Consider the following 18,361-nt stretch of genomic DNA (forward strand, 5'->3'; position numbering starts at 1 on the left):
TTGGGAGTTGGGAGGCGGAGGTGTTATGAAAGGAATGGAAATGCACGCGAATAAGCAGGAGTGAGGAGTCAGGAGATCTAGGACTAGGAGTGCCGGACTCGTCCCCTCCTTTTTATACTCCCTCCCCAGTCCCCAGTCCCCCCCAATCATGATTCATGAATCATGAAAAATAACCAATTGTTTTTGTTGCAAAGAAGTGGCGGTGGATGTTTGGCACAAACTTGCATGTGCCCGTGTGTATGTTAGCAATACATGAATCAGCCTCACTCTCTCTCATCCACTTCATTCCGATATCCTCCTCTTCCTCTGAATTCAGTATCAGTAAAGGTAATTATAATATCTTTTATTAAAATTCCCATAATAATTTTTAATTACATCTTGATTTCATTTATATTTTTGCCCATGTAACTATTAACTTTTAACCCCGGCCCTCAACTCAATCAATAATAATTAATTTTTAGCCCCCATGCTTAATGCTTACTGCTACACCGCACCAACTTCTTCCTTTTGGGGGGTTGTCTTGGATTTCCTTCCATAGTTGTTCAATTCCATGCTCCCTTGGTATATTTATTTCTTTAAGCTTAATTATGTTATTGTGAACATCACTCAAAACTCAACAACAGAAACCATGCTGAGTGCTAGTTTCACCTTTCACGGGTGGTTGGTCTGCCACGAATCCCTTAAATCACACTCAAAAAGAAACATCCCATGACCCATATATACTTACTTGATAATCCCTTATATATTTACAAAATATAAAACAACCACCCTCTAATCTCTACTCCATTTTGTGTTTTCGCGATGTGCAACATAACTGGGAGTCTGGGACATGCATTTGCATTGGGAAACCTAGCTATTATATTCCGCTTGTCCCAACCCAAGACGTCCAACTCCCAACTCTCCTAAAGGCTAAAAGCCACAGCGGAATGAAATCACTGCTGATGAGTGATGACACCAACACCAAAGTGAATTCAAAGGAAAAAGAAGAGGAGAATTCCATTTTCCAAAAGGGGGATAAAAAAAGCTTCGCGTTTGCCCTAAAATTCCAAATTAAATTAAAAAACTCATCATCCTTCCCTCTCTCTCCCTTTTCCAAAACCAAAACTATTCTGATGAGTGATGATTTACAGATACCATGCCATATACCATGCATCCCTTCGTCAGTTCGTCTCACCGAAATAAAGCAACTTTTTAATGAAAATTTTAAAAATTAAAAACAGAAGAAAAACCCAAAACAAAACAAAAAAGAGGCTGCAGCACGTACGAAATCAAAAACCGAAACCCTACAGGCTACAACAAAGCGAGCATCAGAAGAAATAAGCTGAAGCACCCAAATCGAAACCATCCGCAATTGTGGATACAGTGTCGGAAACCGGCGGCATCCGGCCAAATAGCGGGCTGTGAACGAACTCGCTGGAATCAAAACCCAAACACGACCCCGTTTCAACTGTTTCGAATCCATTTGTTGTCATTTGCTCCGAAAACCCAAGAAAGCTCGTTGCCTCGGGCCAAGCTCCCTCCCCCATATCATAACCCGACAGAGGCACGTTCGAACTACTGAAACAACTCGAAACGTCAGACGGCAACGGAGGGAGCTCCGTGCTATCGTAGAATTGGTGAGGCTGTGAACTTACGCCTGCTGCTCCCACAACGGATGGTTCAGAAGCATTCGCTGCTGGAATCCATGAGTCACCAGCCGACACCGCAGGATAACCGGTGGAGAAGTTGCACGCATTTCCGGATTCCTGACAGAAGTAGAGTTGGGTGGTAGGATCGTTTTCGGGGGGAGGGACGAAGAGGGCCGAGAGGTCGTGTTGGGTTTCGTCGGGAGAGATTATAGAGGTTATAGAAGAACCGGGTGGCATGTCCGAGTACACGAAGTTGGTGCGAGCGCGAGATCCGCGCATGGAGCGTGCGGCTCTGTCGTAGGCCAAAGCGGCCTCTTCGGCGGTGTCGAATGTGCCCAGCCAATGTCTCTCTTTGGTTGATGGGTCTCTTATCTCTGCTGCGTATCGTCCCCATGGCCTTCTTCGAACACCCAGAAACCTCCCTGTACTTTCCTGCTGCTGGTGCTGCTTCTTTTTGCTCTTTTTCTCCTGGAAAAACATGGAAGGTGATGAAGACGAAGACGAAGATGGGTTTGTTGCTGTGTTGGTGAAATCCATAACAGAGACTGAGATTCTGAAGCTATGGTCTTTTTCCTTTTCTGTTTGTAACTCTGAACAGAGAGAGAGAGAGAGAGAGAGAGAGAGAAAGAAAGTATCTTCTTCTTCTCTCGACGAGATTGGGATTGTTTCTCAGCTGCACGTTAGCCGTTTAAATAAAGAACCTACTTAATATATCCCTGGCATTTTACCTTCGCTGCCCTTGAGCTTTTCCAAAATGGTAATATCATACCTTGGCACCTTCCTCTCTTCATTAGTTCATTTTCCATCCATATGTGATGCTATATAAGCTACTTGAGTCATATTGTCACTTAAATGGGATCCACCATGCAGTATGAGATTATATTGGTAGAGAGTTGGAACTTGGAAGGTGTTTTATGGGCGCGCAGGTGATCGGACTCCTTAAATTGTCCTATCTTCTGAGTTCTGGCTAGGTGGAGTGCCTTTGAACTTTGATTCGTGGGTCGCTCACATATCACATGAACGCTATGATGCATTATTCCTCTTCCATTATGAAATGTGTTCCATTTATTTTCTCACTGAAATATGTCGTTTCACCTTCAGGGTTTATTTGTAAATTAAGGAGATCAATAATTAGAACGAGTCCATGGATTCATGGACCAAGGATAATTCAGTCATTTTGAAGAAACTGCATGTATATTAATTGTACATTGATCTCTCTCTCTCTCTCACACAAGGAGGGTGAGTTTCTAATGATGGGAAGATGCTCACGTTCAGGAAGATTAAAAAAGGAAAAAAGAAATGAAAAACCAAAAAAAAAAAAAAAAATAAATAAATAAAAGAATGTAAGAGAAGCAACATAACATGATTAGAGATCTTACAGGACATGATTAGCATGTTCTGTTAGATACCATGTTTCAATATTATTCTTCAATCTCAATAATTTAATTGAACTAATTAAATTAAATATCACTTATCCCTCTATTAAGTTTGATATTTATTTGTGGTGGGTGCCTGGGTGGACCAAACTTCATCTTTACATGTGGCCCTCTAAACTCTAAAGGTAGCCAGAGTTTGCAGTGCTTAATTGACTTGACCGGGGGCCTGATCTAATCATGGACTCTGCCAAACAAGATCTACTGATCAGAAAATAGAATAACAAACTGTTGTGTATATATATGTGACTCTGTGAGCGTGCATGCCCCTCAATTGAAGTACTAAAGATATCTTCAAATCCAAAGCTTCGAAAGTCTAATCAAGGAAGAAAATTTCTAAAAGACTTAGCTTGCTTGCTTCTCCCATTATATATGAATATGAATATGATGGGTTGTTCAAAGTTATGATCATTACTCATTAGCCCGGCCCCAATGATCATTGCGTGGATGGTCCCTGAACTCTCCTCTCCCCAATTAGAGATTCTATGTATAAAGGCCGGCCGGATGCATGATGGGGACCTTCACTACTTTCCTGCCACCAGATGGGTGGGTCCATCATTTTGGGAGATGTCTTTTTATAATCAGATGGGTGGGTCTTGCATGTGCATTTATTATGTGCCTACCAATGTTTTTGTGTATGTCAGAGACTTGTAATGAATGGGCACATCTCGACGGGGTTGGGTCAATAGGATTTAGTTCTCAAGTCTCAACCCTGATCTGGGAAAATGTTCCCTTACCCCCAACCCAAACACAAGTATGATCTAGCAGAAATTGCTTGAAATCATTGGATATTTCTTCCCCCACCTCTCTCTTTTTCTCTCTTTTCTGTATGCAAATCTAACTTACCTAAGGCCAACCAATCATTTAATTGTAAGTGTTAGTAGTTAGATTCCATATTTTTAACCTTTAATAGTCATCCATTTCTTAAATGGCCCAAATCAAACATGTAATAGATATTGAAGAACCATAGTGAGTTTGATTTATGAATTAGTAAAGGGGAAAATATAAAAAACATCAAAAGAGAATTATAAGTCAATGTTTTCGAATCGCCATTGAATCAGATGGTTGGACCATTCAACTTGAGAACCATTCAGGCAATTGGGTCCTTTTTAATCCAAACCCAGTTTCCAGCCAAAAATTGTTCAATTGGTAAGTGATCCATTGACCTGGGTAGTCAAACAGTCGACCTATTCGACTCGTTCAATGGTTTTAGTTGTTCTTAATTTTAATATATTGTTTTTTTTTTCATTAAAATGGGCCATCCATTTAAATCAGACAGTTGAACCATTGACCTAGAATCCAGTGCACAAAACAATTCCAATTCCGAGTCGATTTTTAAAACCTTGGTAAAGCATAAGAAGAGAAATAGGGAGTGAGGTCCAGGAAGAAGAAGAAGATAAACAACGAAGAAAAGAAATTCTAAAATGATGGAAGGGGGATTGGGGAGGTGATTAATTATATGGGTTGTGAATTGGATCATGTTACCTAATCCTACATAGATGGGACATGTAAGTGGGGGTGTTTTTAAGAAATATGATTGATGAAGAGCCATCCCATGTGCATCCAATTTAAGCCAAAACCAATGATAAGTTCCACGACGCTCCTCTTATATCTTTTTTCAAATCAAAAGGTTCCCTTCCTTGTTTCTTTTCAATGACACATCGAAATGACTTTTGTTTTTTAATCCCTTCTTTTTTATTTTATTTTGTAAGGTTTGAACATTGAAGCATCATCCCTTGGTGAACATTAAAATGAAGAACATAGGACCGGAACGAGGGAAAAGGCTTGTTGGGTTGCATGTGAGGACACATAGGTAGCCCCTTTTTTGAAGAAAACAATCACTAGGCACACTACCTACTTGCTAAGAGAAAATGCGAAGTCAAGTAGCCTTTGACCAAGTGGACCCATCTCATGGCCCATTAATCCACATTGAGTTGTATATTTTGGGGTATTTGGGGCAGATCCTATCACCCTACGGGGATTATAAACCCTACTACATGCTTAACAATCTATAATAACATTAGCCAGGTAGGGTTGCTTAGGACTTGTCTGTAAATGGGTCCTTTTCACACGTGACCAGTGTTGTTACAAGCACATATTTATATATAAATATATAGAATACTAGCTAGCTATATATATATATATATATGTCCCTTAAGCCTGATCCCTTCCTCCCCTCTTACTCTTCATTCTTCTTAGGTGGGCCTAACTAGCTAGTTGAGCTCATGGCCCAGCACTTGGCTCGACCATGACCATGCAATGCTTAATCAAAACTGGGCAAGCTTCAAGCCTCAAATAAGCAGTGGAGCGTCGTTTTGTTCCCAACCCCCAACCCAAAGGAAGAGAGAATCCTTGGAGATCAGTCATCCTTGGACCTGGGATCAGGCTCATTATAAGCTAAGGTGTTAGGAGGTCCTAATTATCACTTGTTAATTTAATCAAATCCAGGTATGGTACCTTTGTTGTCACGGATCTCTGAATTTAATATACTAGAAAAAGAAAAGGCTAAGGGATCTCTTTCTCTCTCCTTTCTCTTTTTTAATGGAATGTTTCATGTTTTTGCACATTAAGCTTAAGCTTGTACCAAGTAGTATTATTTCTTTTCTGAACAAAGGTAGATAACAAAGGGTCAAAATTTTGCTTGGACATTAAAGCAGGACAAATACTACACTTGTATTACAGTAACAGGCTAGGCACCCTGTGTTAATAAAATGAAAAAAGGGGGATAAGTGAAAGCTCCATTGGGATTTGGATTAAGAGTTGGTGTTGGCTTTTAGCTAAGCTTTCTAAACCTTGTGCGTAATTATTGTCACTTTGTCTTCCATGGCTGTCAATATGGATTTGTCTAAATGTCTCTAGTCAATGATTCCTCAACAGGATTCCCCTCTGCCTAGTGTGTGTAAAGCACGAGAGAGAGAGAATAAACCAATTCCCCAAATAGGATAAGCTTACAGTCAAAAGTGATTTGTATGCTTTAGTATAAACAAATAGAACAAAAATATAATAGCTAGGGAAAAGAAGCTTTTATTTATTTGATCAAGGAAACGGATGCTAGGCCCAGTTCGATCGGGGACAATATATCATGCATGTATGCATGCATCTAAAGCCATCCAAAGTGCATATTTTTGTGTGGCTTAGATGCTGAGAAGGTGCCAAATAATGGTCCTCGGAACTTGTCTACCACCTATTTATTTATATATATATATATATATATGTTTGGCTATTGGGGTGACAAGTCTTGGCTCCATCTATCAATCCAGTCATCATAAGTTGCGCGCGCGCAGTTTTTATGTGGTTATTGGGTTGGCTAAGCCTAAAAAACCCTAAGCAGCAGTTTGAATATTGTTGGGTGGATAATTGGATGTCCGTGTAGGGCAGCAGGGCGCACCCAGTTTTCAGTTTTCACAAAAGGAAAAGCACCCTGCAGCCGTAGCTAACCGCCTGTAGCACAGGTTTTGCAGTTTAGGTTGAATAGAGAGAGAGAGAGAGAAAGGGCTGTGTACAAAACCAAACCAAATGCAAATGGGTCCACTTTGAGAAGGCATCTTTGGGAATAACACCGAACTCTAAGAAGAGAACATGAACCTTCCCTGCAAAATTCATTTATATACAGTCTCATCAGGCATCAAATTCTCTAATTTTCTTTTTTCCCCCCATGTGCAAGCAATATGTGTACAAATTTTAAAAATTAAATTAAATTAAATTTGATATCATAATAGATCAAAAGAAGACCAAAGAAACATGCATGTCCATCCAATATATCAAATCACTAATTAATTAGGTAGATGGGTGCAAATAAGGTACCAAACAAACAAACAACCTGCTCTTTAATTTTGAGATCCTTTCACTGTTTCAGATGGTGGCATGCATGGGCCGGGCTATCAAATTAACTTATTTCTACAACCAAGATTTGATGCAAATTAAGTAAAACGAGAGAGATGACTGGGATATGGCACCTGTTGACTCGTGACTGTTAAAGAAGCACTAGGTAAACTAGGAGAGACCCTCCACGATTGTTGTTTTGTTGTCTCTCTCTCTCATATATGATAGAAGCTAAGTAATAATATATGTGTGAATTGAATAAATGGAAAAGTATTATAATAAATATTGAAGCGTTAGCCGCTAGCTAGCTGTGGTAATTCATCAAAACCAGCAGCAGAGAATAAAAGAGCACAAGCAATATATGAAGTAGCTAGTCCCAACCTAGGAAGATCATTCATTGCAAATTTAAATTGCATCGATCGATCATAGGTAGTAGAGTAGCTAGGGGGATGTACGTAGGAGTATACAAGAGCAAGTAGTGCAACAGTAGTACTAGTGTGGTTGAAGCCATGTGGGTGTGGCACCCATGCATGTAACCTCGATTTAATTTTAATTTGTATATTCGACCTGGACCATGAGTCCATGTCATCAATGCCATTACGTCTAACGATATGATCTCGGTTGGTTCAAATGATCATCAGCATCAGTTACGTTGTTGGTAGATTAATCAGACGTCGACAATTCGTTGCAAGCTCGTCAACTTTATTAATTATAGCTAGATGAAAGTTATAAACACAGTTTCTAGCTAGTCTCTACTCTCAGACCCCACTACTCTAATATGCATGCAACATGGGATAATTAATGGTACTTTGCTTTGTAGTTTGTACCACCAAGGACCAGCTTAAGCCCAATATTAATTAATAGACCAAACCCCTTCTCTTTTGAAAGGGAGTTTTCCACTTATTAATGAACGACAACATACAAAGGCAAGGACCGTGTCACACCGGAGAGCTGAGGGTGAGGGCCTTTCCCTTGACCACCTGTTGTCTGTTGACTGTTCTGTTGTGTTGTATGAACTACTCGTCATTTTTTATGTTGTGAGTCGTGGCTTGTAGAGTGTAGACAGACAGCAAAGTCCCGTCAAAACCCTAATTTTTTTCCTTTTTTTTTTTGTATAAAAAGGTAGCTGCTTGCTTCATAGTGGTTGCACTTGCATCCACTACCTTTTCATTTTCAACAGCCTTCATGGTTTCAAGGAAGCTTGTAGGTTTCAAACTTTCAATGTCTTGTCGCGCATGAATTTCCTTCCCGGAATCTTAGCGCTCTCTCTCTCTCTCTCTCTAAAACATGTGGTTGGTTTTTCTTTTCCGTTTTTTTTTTTTTTTTTCAGTTCATTCTCGATCATATCATAAATTTCCACGTACTTGGTCCGTTTCTCCAAATTCTTTAGAATATACAGTCCTGATAATATTTAACAGAGATTGATTGAAGGCATTGTATGAAGCAGTCTTTAATCTTTACTCTCACAGAGCACATCATTCTCATGGATCCGATCCACCAAGTACTACAGTATAGCTTTTAACAATATTTATCATTATAACTACAAGTCTAAAATTAATTCAGCATGGACGTGAAGCTAAGGCAAACATTATATAGATTCAGATTTCTTCCTCACCAACTTCACACAGCATTTTCAGTCACGCATTGATAACATATTTGTATATTTCATTCATGAAAAGATATTCCTAATGTATGACTGCAAGTGTTGTAAGGCGGAGGACCAATTTGTTGACTAGGAAATCCAAACTCTTGAAGATATAATTAGGGTTATCATCGGATCAGGTTTGAGTTGGGTGTAGATGGAACCAGACTAAGATCCGTCCCAGTTAATAGTCAAGTCTATCAGGTCAAGACCTGATTATAGTGAAAATTATATTTTTATTTAAATAGTAACTTAAAATTTAAGTTTCGATAATATAAACTTAATAGAATTGATAGAAAATACTAAACTATTTATATGTTAATAAATTAAAAATTTTTAACCAATAGTATCTTATAGATTATCTATCAAATTTATCATTTTAAATATAAAATATGACAAAAATAATAAGAAAATTAAGAAGCTATTATATTTAATAAAATAGTTGGTTCTAGGTCTGGATCAAATTGGAACAAACAAGAACCAGAATCAACCCAATTATTAATTGAGACAAAATCATGAAAACAGATTTGTTATAAGGGCAAATTTCTTAAATTATACCCTTATGATTTATTTAATTGACTAAGTCTACCCTTATTGTTTACATATTGTCTTAAAGTGCCCTTATTGTTTCTGACAAACGGAAAAAACTGAAATATTAAATTTGTCCTCCAATATTCCTCAAATTTTCAAAATATATATAACCCAACTGATGAAAAATTTTAGGAACCTTCTTAAGTTTCCCATTGTCATGCATTTGTCATATCTCCCTATCACCACTGTCATTGCCATTGTTACCAACCCTTCTCTGGATATGTACTTATAATTTGGTCGGTCCAGTTGATTGTCACACGACCAGAAGAAGGATTATTAATCTTACTTTGCACATGTTCGTAGATTTTAAATTTGAACAAATCCACATCAATTGGATTTGGGGTGAATTTAGGGTTTGTGTTACAATTCATAGCTTTTTATAAAGGCAAAAGGTCTCTATGATTTTCCATTGACAAACATGGCAAATCCTAGCACCATTAACGTCAGATCCTCTCTGAAAGGCAGTAACGCTAAATTGGGTTCTAGGTTGGCCAACTAGTCCAAGGGTTGGTGCTGCTGATCTCAAATTTAATGTACAATGTGTCACATATCTTAGTCTCACAAAATTGTTTTCAATAATTTCACAAAGGAATTGGCATCTGGAAACCCAGAAGCAGAAACTGTAGAAGCCCTCCATCTCATATCAATGTTGTAGGGCTTGCATTTATCACACATCTCAAATAAAAAAATACATCCCACTTCTTACATCAAAACTTAAACAACAAGGATGAAGAGGGAAACACCCAAGCAACAACAAGGAAAACCACCTGCCCAAGTTATATAAACAAGATTAGGTTGAATGAAGATGAGCCAAAGATTAACAGAATTCCACCAATTTCAGCAATTATTGATGGTAGAAATTCAACTCAACACTACTCCTCTTTTGTATTTTAGAATCTGTCTCTTCTCTCCATTCCATCACCTTATTTCTAAAAATTTAGTTTAGTTTAGCATTAGCTATCATATCATCTCAGGTAGCTTAGACATAGTACTTAGCAACTTCCGGTGTTACTGCTCCTTAGTTGAATTGATTCCAATTCACATTTGGCCATTGAGGAGCTCCTAAAAACCTAGAAACATGGAAGGTAGGAACTCCTAAGGGTTTGCTTGGTTCGTAGTCAGAATTGGAATTGGAATCAGAATCGAAATCAAAATCCTCTGGATTTGGAATCGGAATGGTCCATTCCCATAATTTGTTTGGTTTAGAAAGAAATGGGAATGAGAATTAGAATCAGTAGGAATGGAATTTCATTCCCAAGGGAGGGGTAGAGAATGGCCATTTCCTCAAATCGGGGAATGCCATTCTAGCAGGAATGGGAATGGGATTCCATTTCTGCCCAACCAAACATTTGGAATCGTAGTAGCCCATTCCAATTCCGATTCCAGACCCCTATTCCCACAAACCAAACGAGGCCTTAGTTTTTCACAGTCACAACAGGTATCCCATGAAATAGATTTTGATGCACAAATTGAACAATTCATTTTCAATGCAACTAGCAAACTCTCCACCATGGTTTTTCACTGCGTGGGAACTCTTTGACATCTTCATACAATTGTTGAAATTCCTAGATCTTTTGATAGGTCTTCTCCAAGCTTCATGGGAACTTTGATTTTTGACAGAATTCTTAATGCCTTGTCAAGCATTGGATTCAAAAAGTAAAAAGGTAGTCTTTGGTTCCATTGCGCTTTGGTTTGAAACTCTATAACAAAGTGCCCACTCCCAACCTCGGTGCCCTGAGTTCTTTATGATAAAAGCGTATTTTAAAAATTTTTGAAAAATATATCAGTCATGTGATGTCACATGTGAACGGTTTATGATGAAGAATTAACGGTAGAGGAAGTTTTAGACAATTATAAGAAATAATAAAAATACTTTATGTAAACAATAAAGATGAATTAGTTAATTAACTAAACCACAAGGGAAATTTTTCAATTTTTCAGTCCATTCAAGTTCGTTGGATAGACCATTCATAGCTCTACATATAATGTTAGTTGAAGTCGAATATGATCCAATTAATCCAAGGGACCATTTATAATGGGATCAAATATGGATCTATAAACCGTACCTGATTGATTACCACTTTATGATACCCCTAAATTTACTCAGATGGAGGAGCAGCATGATACCTGTTGATTAGTTATAAACTTAAAATTTTCCAGTATCATGTCAAACCCATAATACTAAAGATATTTTTTGAGGAAAATATTAAAGATATTTTTAATTCAATACATTATTCATTGATGACATTCAATATCTAAAATTCTAAATCCGAATCCATTGGACAAGATTCAATTATCAAATTTGAATCTAAGCATATCAGATTCAATCCAACCCATTCGCAATACAAGCCTCAAATTCCACCCCCAGGGGCTAAGAGAGATTCTTCTAACCAAGATCCATCTCAGCTCCACAATCCAATGGAAATAACCCAAATATTGCAACCAGTGCTGCCAGACTCGGATCAGGTAGACACAGTGGGGGGTGGATGGATTTCTTTAACTTTAAATACAGATGGCACCATCTTGTTTCAGCTTTAGACGGATCCGGACTCCACGGTTACTACTTATTAACATCATCAGTCTAATTAAACTAATGCTCTCAAGCTACCTCAATCTCAATTTAAGACGACTCAGTTGGTTTAATCACCAGAGCAGTCAGCAGTAGTGCTAATTCCAAGGAAGCCACCCGGACAACTGCGATTTACGTTCCATGTGGTAATGTAAATGTAACATTGTAACTTGGTAAAATTACATAACTGTAGTCTGTACCCATAAAAACAATACCCTTTTCCAACAGCACCGAGCGAGAGATTGAGAATCAACCAGAAGGCTTTACTGATGGGATCCCTCCTCCCAGTTGGAATTTGTTTGGCTGGGCTATCACCCTTGAACCACACAGTCATGTGGTTCGTCAAGGTGTTGGGAACCAGAAGGTTTCACAAAGCAGTTTGGAGGCAAGATCTGATGCTCTCCAACAACATCTGGACCTGCAACTGAAGGAGAACCTCCTATCAGGTCTTCTCTCTCCTCATGTTCACTGTTCTCAGAAATAACTCCCAAAAATTGTTCAAGTGCTCTAGACATCCACTCATACCGGCAGAGTCTGAAAGCTTCTCTTACTGTCAACTGCAAAAGGGAAGAAAAACCCAGCCTCAACTCTCAAGTAAGGATTCTAAACAATTCAATTACTAGCAGCAGTAATTCATACTTGACGAAATTAAAGGTATGTACCAGTACCACAGCATGCATATAACAATATGATTTTCCCTAGGATACATGCTGCGGTCAAGCCCATCAAATACAAACTATCCAATTGATGGGTCAGTTATGAAAATTCACCATAAATCAACCCAATCAATTGACCCTTCTGTTAGGCAACTGATTGCACTGCAAATCCTTCTTTACACACCATACTCATTAGTTCAACAAACATCATGCCATGGTAAATCCCTTTATTTCTCTACCTTTTCATTGCATACTGACCCATTTCCTATCACGGTAAGCCTGCTCTGGCCAGGACTCAAGCTCCTCAGTAATCTTCAATGCAAACATGTAACCTCTACAACCACCTGCTAGGCAACAGCTATCCTGTCTGCTCTTGCTTCTAAACTCCCAAACTCCCAGCTGATTTTCCTACACAGGAGACATAATATTTCATTAGATGACTTGAGAGCTTTCTTCTTTTTCTCCACTAATCAATATAGTTAGACAACTTGAAGGGAGAACACAAATTGAACTATTTTTCTCAAAAGTCAAAATATATGGGACTATCATGAGTGAGAAATATAATTAATACTAAAGAATTGGAACAAAATATAGACATCAGCATATAGACCCAACAGAGTTAAAAAGCCAACCTACATATCTAGAAGTTTGTAACCAAAGCAGTTGAGAGACCTTTACATATCAGGTCCCACATGCCTATGATGGCAGAGCAAAATTAGACTTAACTATATTAGGCTGCCAGAAAAACTTGCCGCAACTCACAAGTGAATGGCTAAAAGGCCATACAACCCCACAATTGCATTTCTACCTAGAACCAACACCTGTTGCAGTCTGTAGTGTGAGGTTCTAGCACCAATAAGTAATGGATCAGAAGTAAGATAGAAAAGGTAATAGAAAATAAAAAAAAAAAGGTTCTAGAAGTCTATTACTCCAAGACAATTTCCAAGGGCAAAGTCCATTGGGCTTGGGGAGTTCCATGGTTAATCAAGAAGTTGAAGACGACCAAAAAAGATGATTAGGTGGTCATGTCTATCAGAATTTTATGTCAAGATAAATATGGGAGGACACAAAAGCAAGGCACTTGTAGAGATGCATCAAGCTGACTGTGAGATCACAGGGTTGGCCAAAGTAGGATTTGAGTTGCCTGTAGGAACAGAATAGGTGTTGATTCAGTAATTACACCAGATTTTTTTTAATAATAAGATAAAAATTTTAAAAAATTTATACCAGAATGCTTTGCAACAAGAAGGACAATCCAAATGGATAAAAAGCTCGAAATCCATTGATGCCAAAGCAACTAATGGGAATGTTGGTCAACATCATGTAGTCCAACCAAGAAACATTATACGCCAACCACCTAGTTTACAGTAGCAAAAAACTGGAAGAGATGACCTAAATATCCAGAGAGAAGGCAGCACACAGTACTACAAAGTAACTATTGACAATCCAACAGGTCATATTTGGATTGGTATACGTAATCCAATCCTAACCTCTTTCTGTAGGTGGACATGCCAGTAAGAGATGCCCTACACTCCATAGTGAGTTTTCTTCATGGTATTAAAATTAAACCAGACAACATAAAAGTGAAATAAAACAAAAGCAGTGATAGGACTCCCAATCTGCAATCAACTTCAAATATTTTTCTTCTTAAGGAAACCAGAAACCTAAAATAAACTGACACACCTCAGGTTGTTGGTATTTCCAATTTAAACCATGATTCAAATCTTGAATCATTTCAATTATGATTTGGCAACATCCTGAAATATGGAAGAACTTACACACAGGCATTGATCATGAATTGCAGGCACTACAGGGAATAATGAACTAACCTATTAGATGATCAGTAATTTTCAAATACTGAAGAATTGTGGTATATACATTCACCATATTTAGTATTTAGTATGTTAAGCCTTTGTGGATATTAAAAAACACAGAATAGCTTTAACTTTTTTCTTCCAAAAGAGCAAAATGCTTTCCAATGTCAACAAATTAATAACCATCAGTCTAATGTTTCTATGTAATGCATTCTAATTGACAAGGCATAGAAATAAATGATGCACAAGCTAGGCATTTCAGGGACAACACAAGGTTCAAAATAAAGGATTTCCTCTGGCAATGAAATCTGCTGCTAGCATGAGGGACAGCTATATGCTAGGATAGCAGAATCTGAGATTGCACTAAAGTACTTAGTAGGAGTAGCACAACCTCCTAGAATCAGGTTCTTGTATAAAATGGGAAACTGAAACGTGTCCAAATGGGTATGTAGGTACTGAAAACAGCCAGGCCTTTTTCTTGATATTATCCCTCAAGCCTTCTAGGTCATTCAGTGCTCAAAAAAATGCACAAGCAAAGCAACTAGGTGTTTGGATTAGTATAGGAAACATAACATGCAAAAAGGTAAATGCAAATGCTCGCTGTGGATCATTCAACCAAACAACAAAAACAATATTGTTAGAATGTAGGCCATCCTTAAGCACTAAAAGATATGGAAATTTTCAAAAAATACCCCTCAAATTTTTGAAATTTCACCTTCAATAAAAACAGAACATCAGATGACCTTTTTTTTTCTTTTCTTTTTTTGGTATCATGGGGCTACACAATGGAGAGGTAGCTCATCCCCCAGTCCCTTAACACCCCCCCCCCCTATCCTAGTGGCAGTGGGATTTGATCCCAGGTCTCTGCTACAACAAGTCAGAGATCCTACCAACTGAGCCACCATCAGTTGGTAGATGACCTTCATTTGTCCTATTAATAAAAAAGTCACAGAGTTTACCTTGATATATAATTAAAGTAACTTTTTATTGGTGCAAAATGGGAAATGGGAAAAGCAGTACTGAAGTAGCAATAGATTACATAAAAGAGCTATTTCAAAATCCTTTAAACTTCAACACAATGAATATGTGCAGAAACATGAGAGAGGCACTGCACGAAGCAGGAAATGGAACTTACATCTAGTATTCCTTTTACTCCAGCTTCCTCCAATGCTTCACGACATGCAGCTTCACCAACAGTCTCATCTTCCTCCCATCCACCCTGAACCAAATTATGTGAATAGCATCAGTTTCAAAACTTGAACTAATGGCATAACTCTTTTTCTTTTTGCCTATTTCATGCTAGTGGCATAAGCAGAAATGGATAAATTAAGGAATAAGATGTAGGCAAATGAACACCTTTGGAAATACAAGGTCATCACGATTTGGGGAAGAAACCATGAGGACTTCCAATCTGTTCACCAGATCACAACTTTGATCCTCAGCATCTTTTATCCTGTAAGGAATGCACCTGGTTGTGTCGCAACAGATGGGTAAGAACTAATAGATGGACCATATAGCAAAACAACTTAATATTGGGTGCAAAGGGATAAATTTGTAGTGTACCTCAGATACATACATCTATTGAATTAAGGAAATGTGAAATTGCAAAAAAAAAAAAGTGGTTTTCCTACCAAACTACATCTCTATGAAATTAAAAAAAAAAATATTGTTCACAATTGTCAATAATCTTTCCAATTAAGCAACCTCTCTTGCATACGTGAATATGATCTATCCCCATGCATAATAACTTAACTCCTAGAAAGGAAATTCTGTTATAAATAATTTGTTTTCCTCATAAACATTGTATGAAATATCAGAGTATGCGTAGATTTTTAAAACCACCACAGAGGAAATCAACCATGGCAATTTTTTATGCTTTTTCTCTGCTTCCTTTGTTTCTTCATTTTTCCTTTTTTTTCCTCACACATAACATTGTGTAATTTACAGAACTTGAGGACACAGAAATCTGTTTACCCACATCAAAATGGGGATGATTTAATAAAGATTATCTTGATTCCATACGGAATATAAAGCTAGTAGAACCTACAAAAGACAAATTTTATGTATGCACTGACTACTATAAAACCAAATGGTAGTAACGCAACAAGGGGTTGATCGAAATAGCAGGTTCTATACTCTATTCGAAAAAAAAAAAGAAATGAAATTAACTAGATCGGTAGGGCATCTAAATTCCACCGCCACCGGGTCACCGGCCGAATTAACAATAGGGGAAAAGTTCAAAAAAAAAAAAAAGTGTCATGCCCACAACAAATAATAACTCAAATAAGATCCTGATTCCTGAAGCAGCATAAGTCAAGGTAGGGCCCAATGCTTGTCACTGTTCAATATAAAAAGAGTAACAGCTTTATCACCACACTGTTCTGCAACTCACCAGGATAAGACACACAATGTTGGAAAAATCCCAAAAAGAAAAATGCCAGGGCTTGATATTACCCATCTGATAAAACCATAGTCTCTGCATTACCGCAATTTTGCCGGAGGAGATTAAAGCGCACGTTCTTAAAAGAAAAAAATCTAACCGTATTAAGTACGGGTACGACGACAATCTTAATTTCGCACAGAGAAAACGAAAAGGAAGCGATATCCTCACACAGGAGAGAACAAACACATGAACGGGGACTTGAAAACAAAAATACCATAAAGGAATCGCAGAAAGACGAAAATGAAAGCCAAGAAAGAGATAATGTCGAAAAGTAAAAAAGCATAAAAAGAAAGATTAAAAAATACATATATAGTTACAAGGCAAAACGCAAAACATCACAGCCATGACGACGAACAACAGCAAAAGCAAATATTCAGAAACGACTTACCCAGCGACTAGACGTAGCTGGTCCTCATATCTTTGCCTCTGTCTTCCCGTTCGAGCTACCACAGACGACATGGTATTCTTAGAAATTCTCCTGAGCACAAAACAATGAAAATAGAAAGAGAGAAAGAAAACAAAAAGAAATTAAAAACTTAGAAGCATAAACAAGAAACCAAAAACTTAAGAAAAGTCCTTCTAACCTAAAAAATGGATTAAAAATATAAATAAAGAAAGAAAGAAAGAAAGAAGAAGAAGAATATCTTGGTGAAAAGAAAAAAAAAAAAAGCATGAATTACTGTGTTTTGGGAAGCAAATGGAACAGCTTTTATAACCACGTAATCCTCGTCAATCGTTCATACTGCATTGAATGGGAAGAAAGGAAGGAAGAAAGTGTAGCCTAAGAATCCCGTGAGGAACAGCGCGAGGTGGAGATTTGAGACTCAGACTCAGAGCAGATGAATAACAAGGGGGGATTGCGATAAGGATGTGGTGTACAGGGCCGACCAACCCAAGCCCATTGAATCGCATATCCCTTCTGGCGCGAGCAGAGCAGGATTTAAATGGGATGGGAGTCAAAAACGGCAACGAGAAGCCCTAGCCCTTCCAGATTAACAGAGCTTCGGTGATGGGGGAATTATTAAGAACCGATGAGCCCTCCTACAACCAAAAGATGTTTCATGGAAATTGCAGCTCCACAATTGGAAGAACAAATGGATAGAGAGGGAGGAGCAGCACGGAGAAGAGTAATTTCCGCGGGACCAGAATCAGATCAAAGGCACACGTATTTATAAAAAATTATTCGTTTATTTGTTTTTATATAAGTAAATTATTATTATTATTTATAGATATTTAATTTAACATCTTAATTAATTCTTACTAATGTAGCTTTCCTCAAATTTTATGAGAATAATAAAAAATATTACGTCGTCATGTCTCATGTGGTTCATAAAAATAGATAATTATACAGTTTAATATACTCTATATTTAGTAATATTTAAGTATTTAACTGTAAAAAAATTATTAATCCAATTAGATAGATACTTCCCCACACAATCCAAACCGTCCATCACATAAAAAAACCCACTAGATTGGGCACTAGGTTGAATCCGACTTTTCTATGTTGTTTACTGTGATAATTAAATATAAATATTAGCATTTTGAGATTTTATTTTTTTAATATAAACATAACTATAGTAGAGGAAATGGGATTTCATCCGCACAATATTTTTTTTACTACAATCCTCACATCATAAGTCATCACAGCACTGCTAGGCGTGCATTGAAAAAATCAGGATACTTGATTTGTTTATAGGTTTAAATGAAAAGAATTGGTCAAATATTCATATAACAAATTCTATATAGTTGGGATAAGGCATGCT

At 37.6% G+C, this 18,361-nt stretch overlaps 2 protein-coding genes across 2 annotated transcripts; both read right to left on the bottom strand.

The window, feature by feature from the left end:
- Positions 1-966: 966 nt before the first annotated feature.
- On the bottom strand, positions 967-2,274 carry LOC148853325 (ethylene-responsive transcription factor LEP-like). The gene has a single exon (XM_088941230.1). The coding sequence runs from the start codon at positions 2,163-2,165 to the stop codon at positions 1,308-1,310; it is 858 nt and encodes a 285-aa protein (XP_088797356.1). The 5' UTR covers positions 2,166-2,274; the 3' UTR covers positions 967-1,307.
- Positions 2,275-11,306: 9,032 nt separating this feature from the next.
- LOC148853326 (nudix hydrolase 13, mitochondrial-like) lies at positions 11,307-17,771 on the bottom strand. The gene is made up of 6 exons (XM_088984460.1): positions 17,279-17,771; positions 16,987-17,076; positions 15,512-15,623; positions 15,291-15,374; positions 12,600-12,749; positions 11,307-12,242 (listed from the first exon to the last, which is right to left on the bottom strand). The coding sequence occupies exons 2-6, from the start codon at positions 17,055-17,057 to the stop codon at positions 11,997-11,999; spliced, it is 663 nt and encodes a 220-aa protein (XP_088840586.1). The 5' UTR covers positions 17,058-17,076; positions 17,279-17,771; the 3' UTR covers positions 11,307-11,996.
- Between the last annotated feature and the right edge of the window lie 590 nt (positions 17,772-18,361).

Source organism: Nelumbo lutea, chromosome 4, assembly GCF_056320005.1.
Source record: "Nelumbo lutea isolate HS-2025 chromosome 4, American lotus-T2T, whole genome shotgun sequence".
Classification (NCBI taxonomy): Eukaryota; Viridiplantae; Streptophyta; class Magnoliopsida; order Proteales; family Nelumbonaceae; genus Nelumbo; species Nelumbo lutea.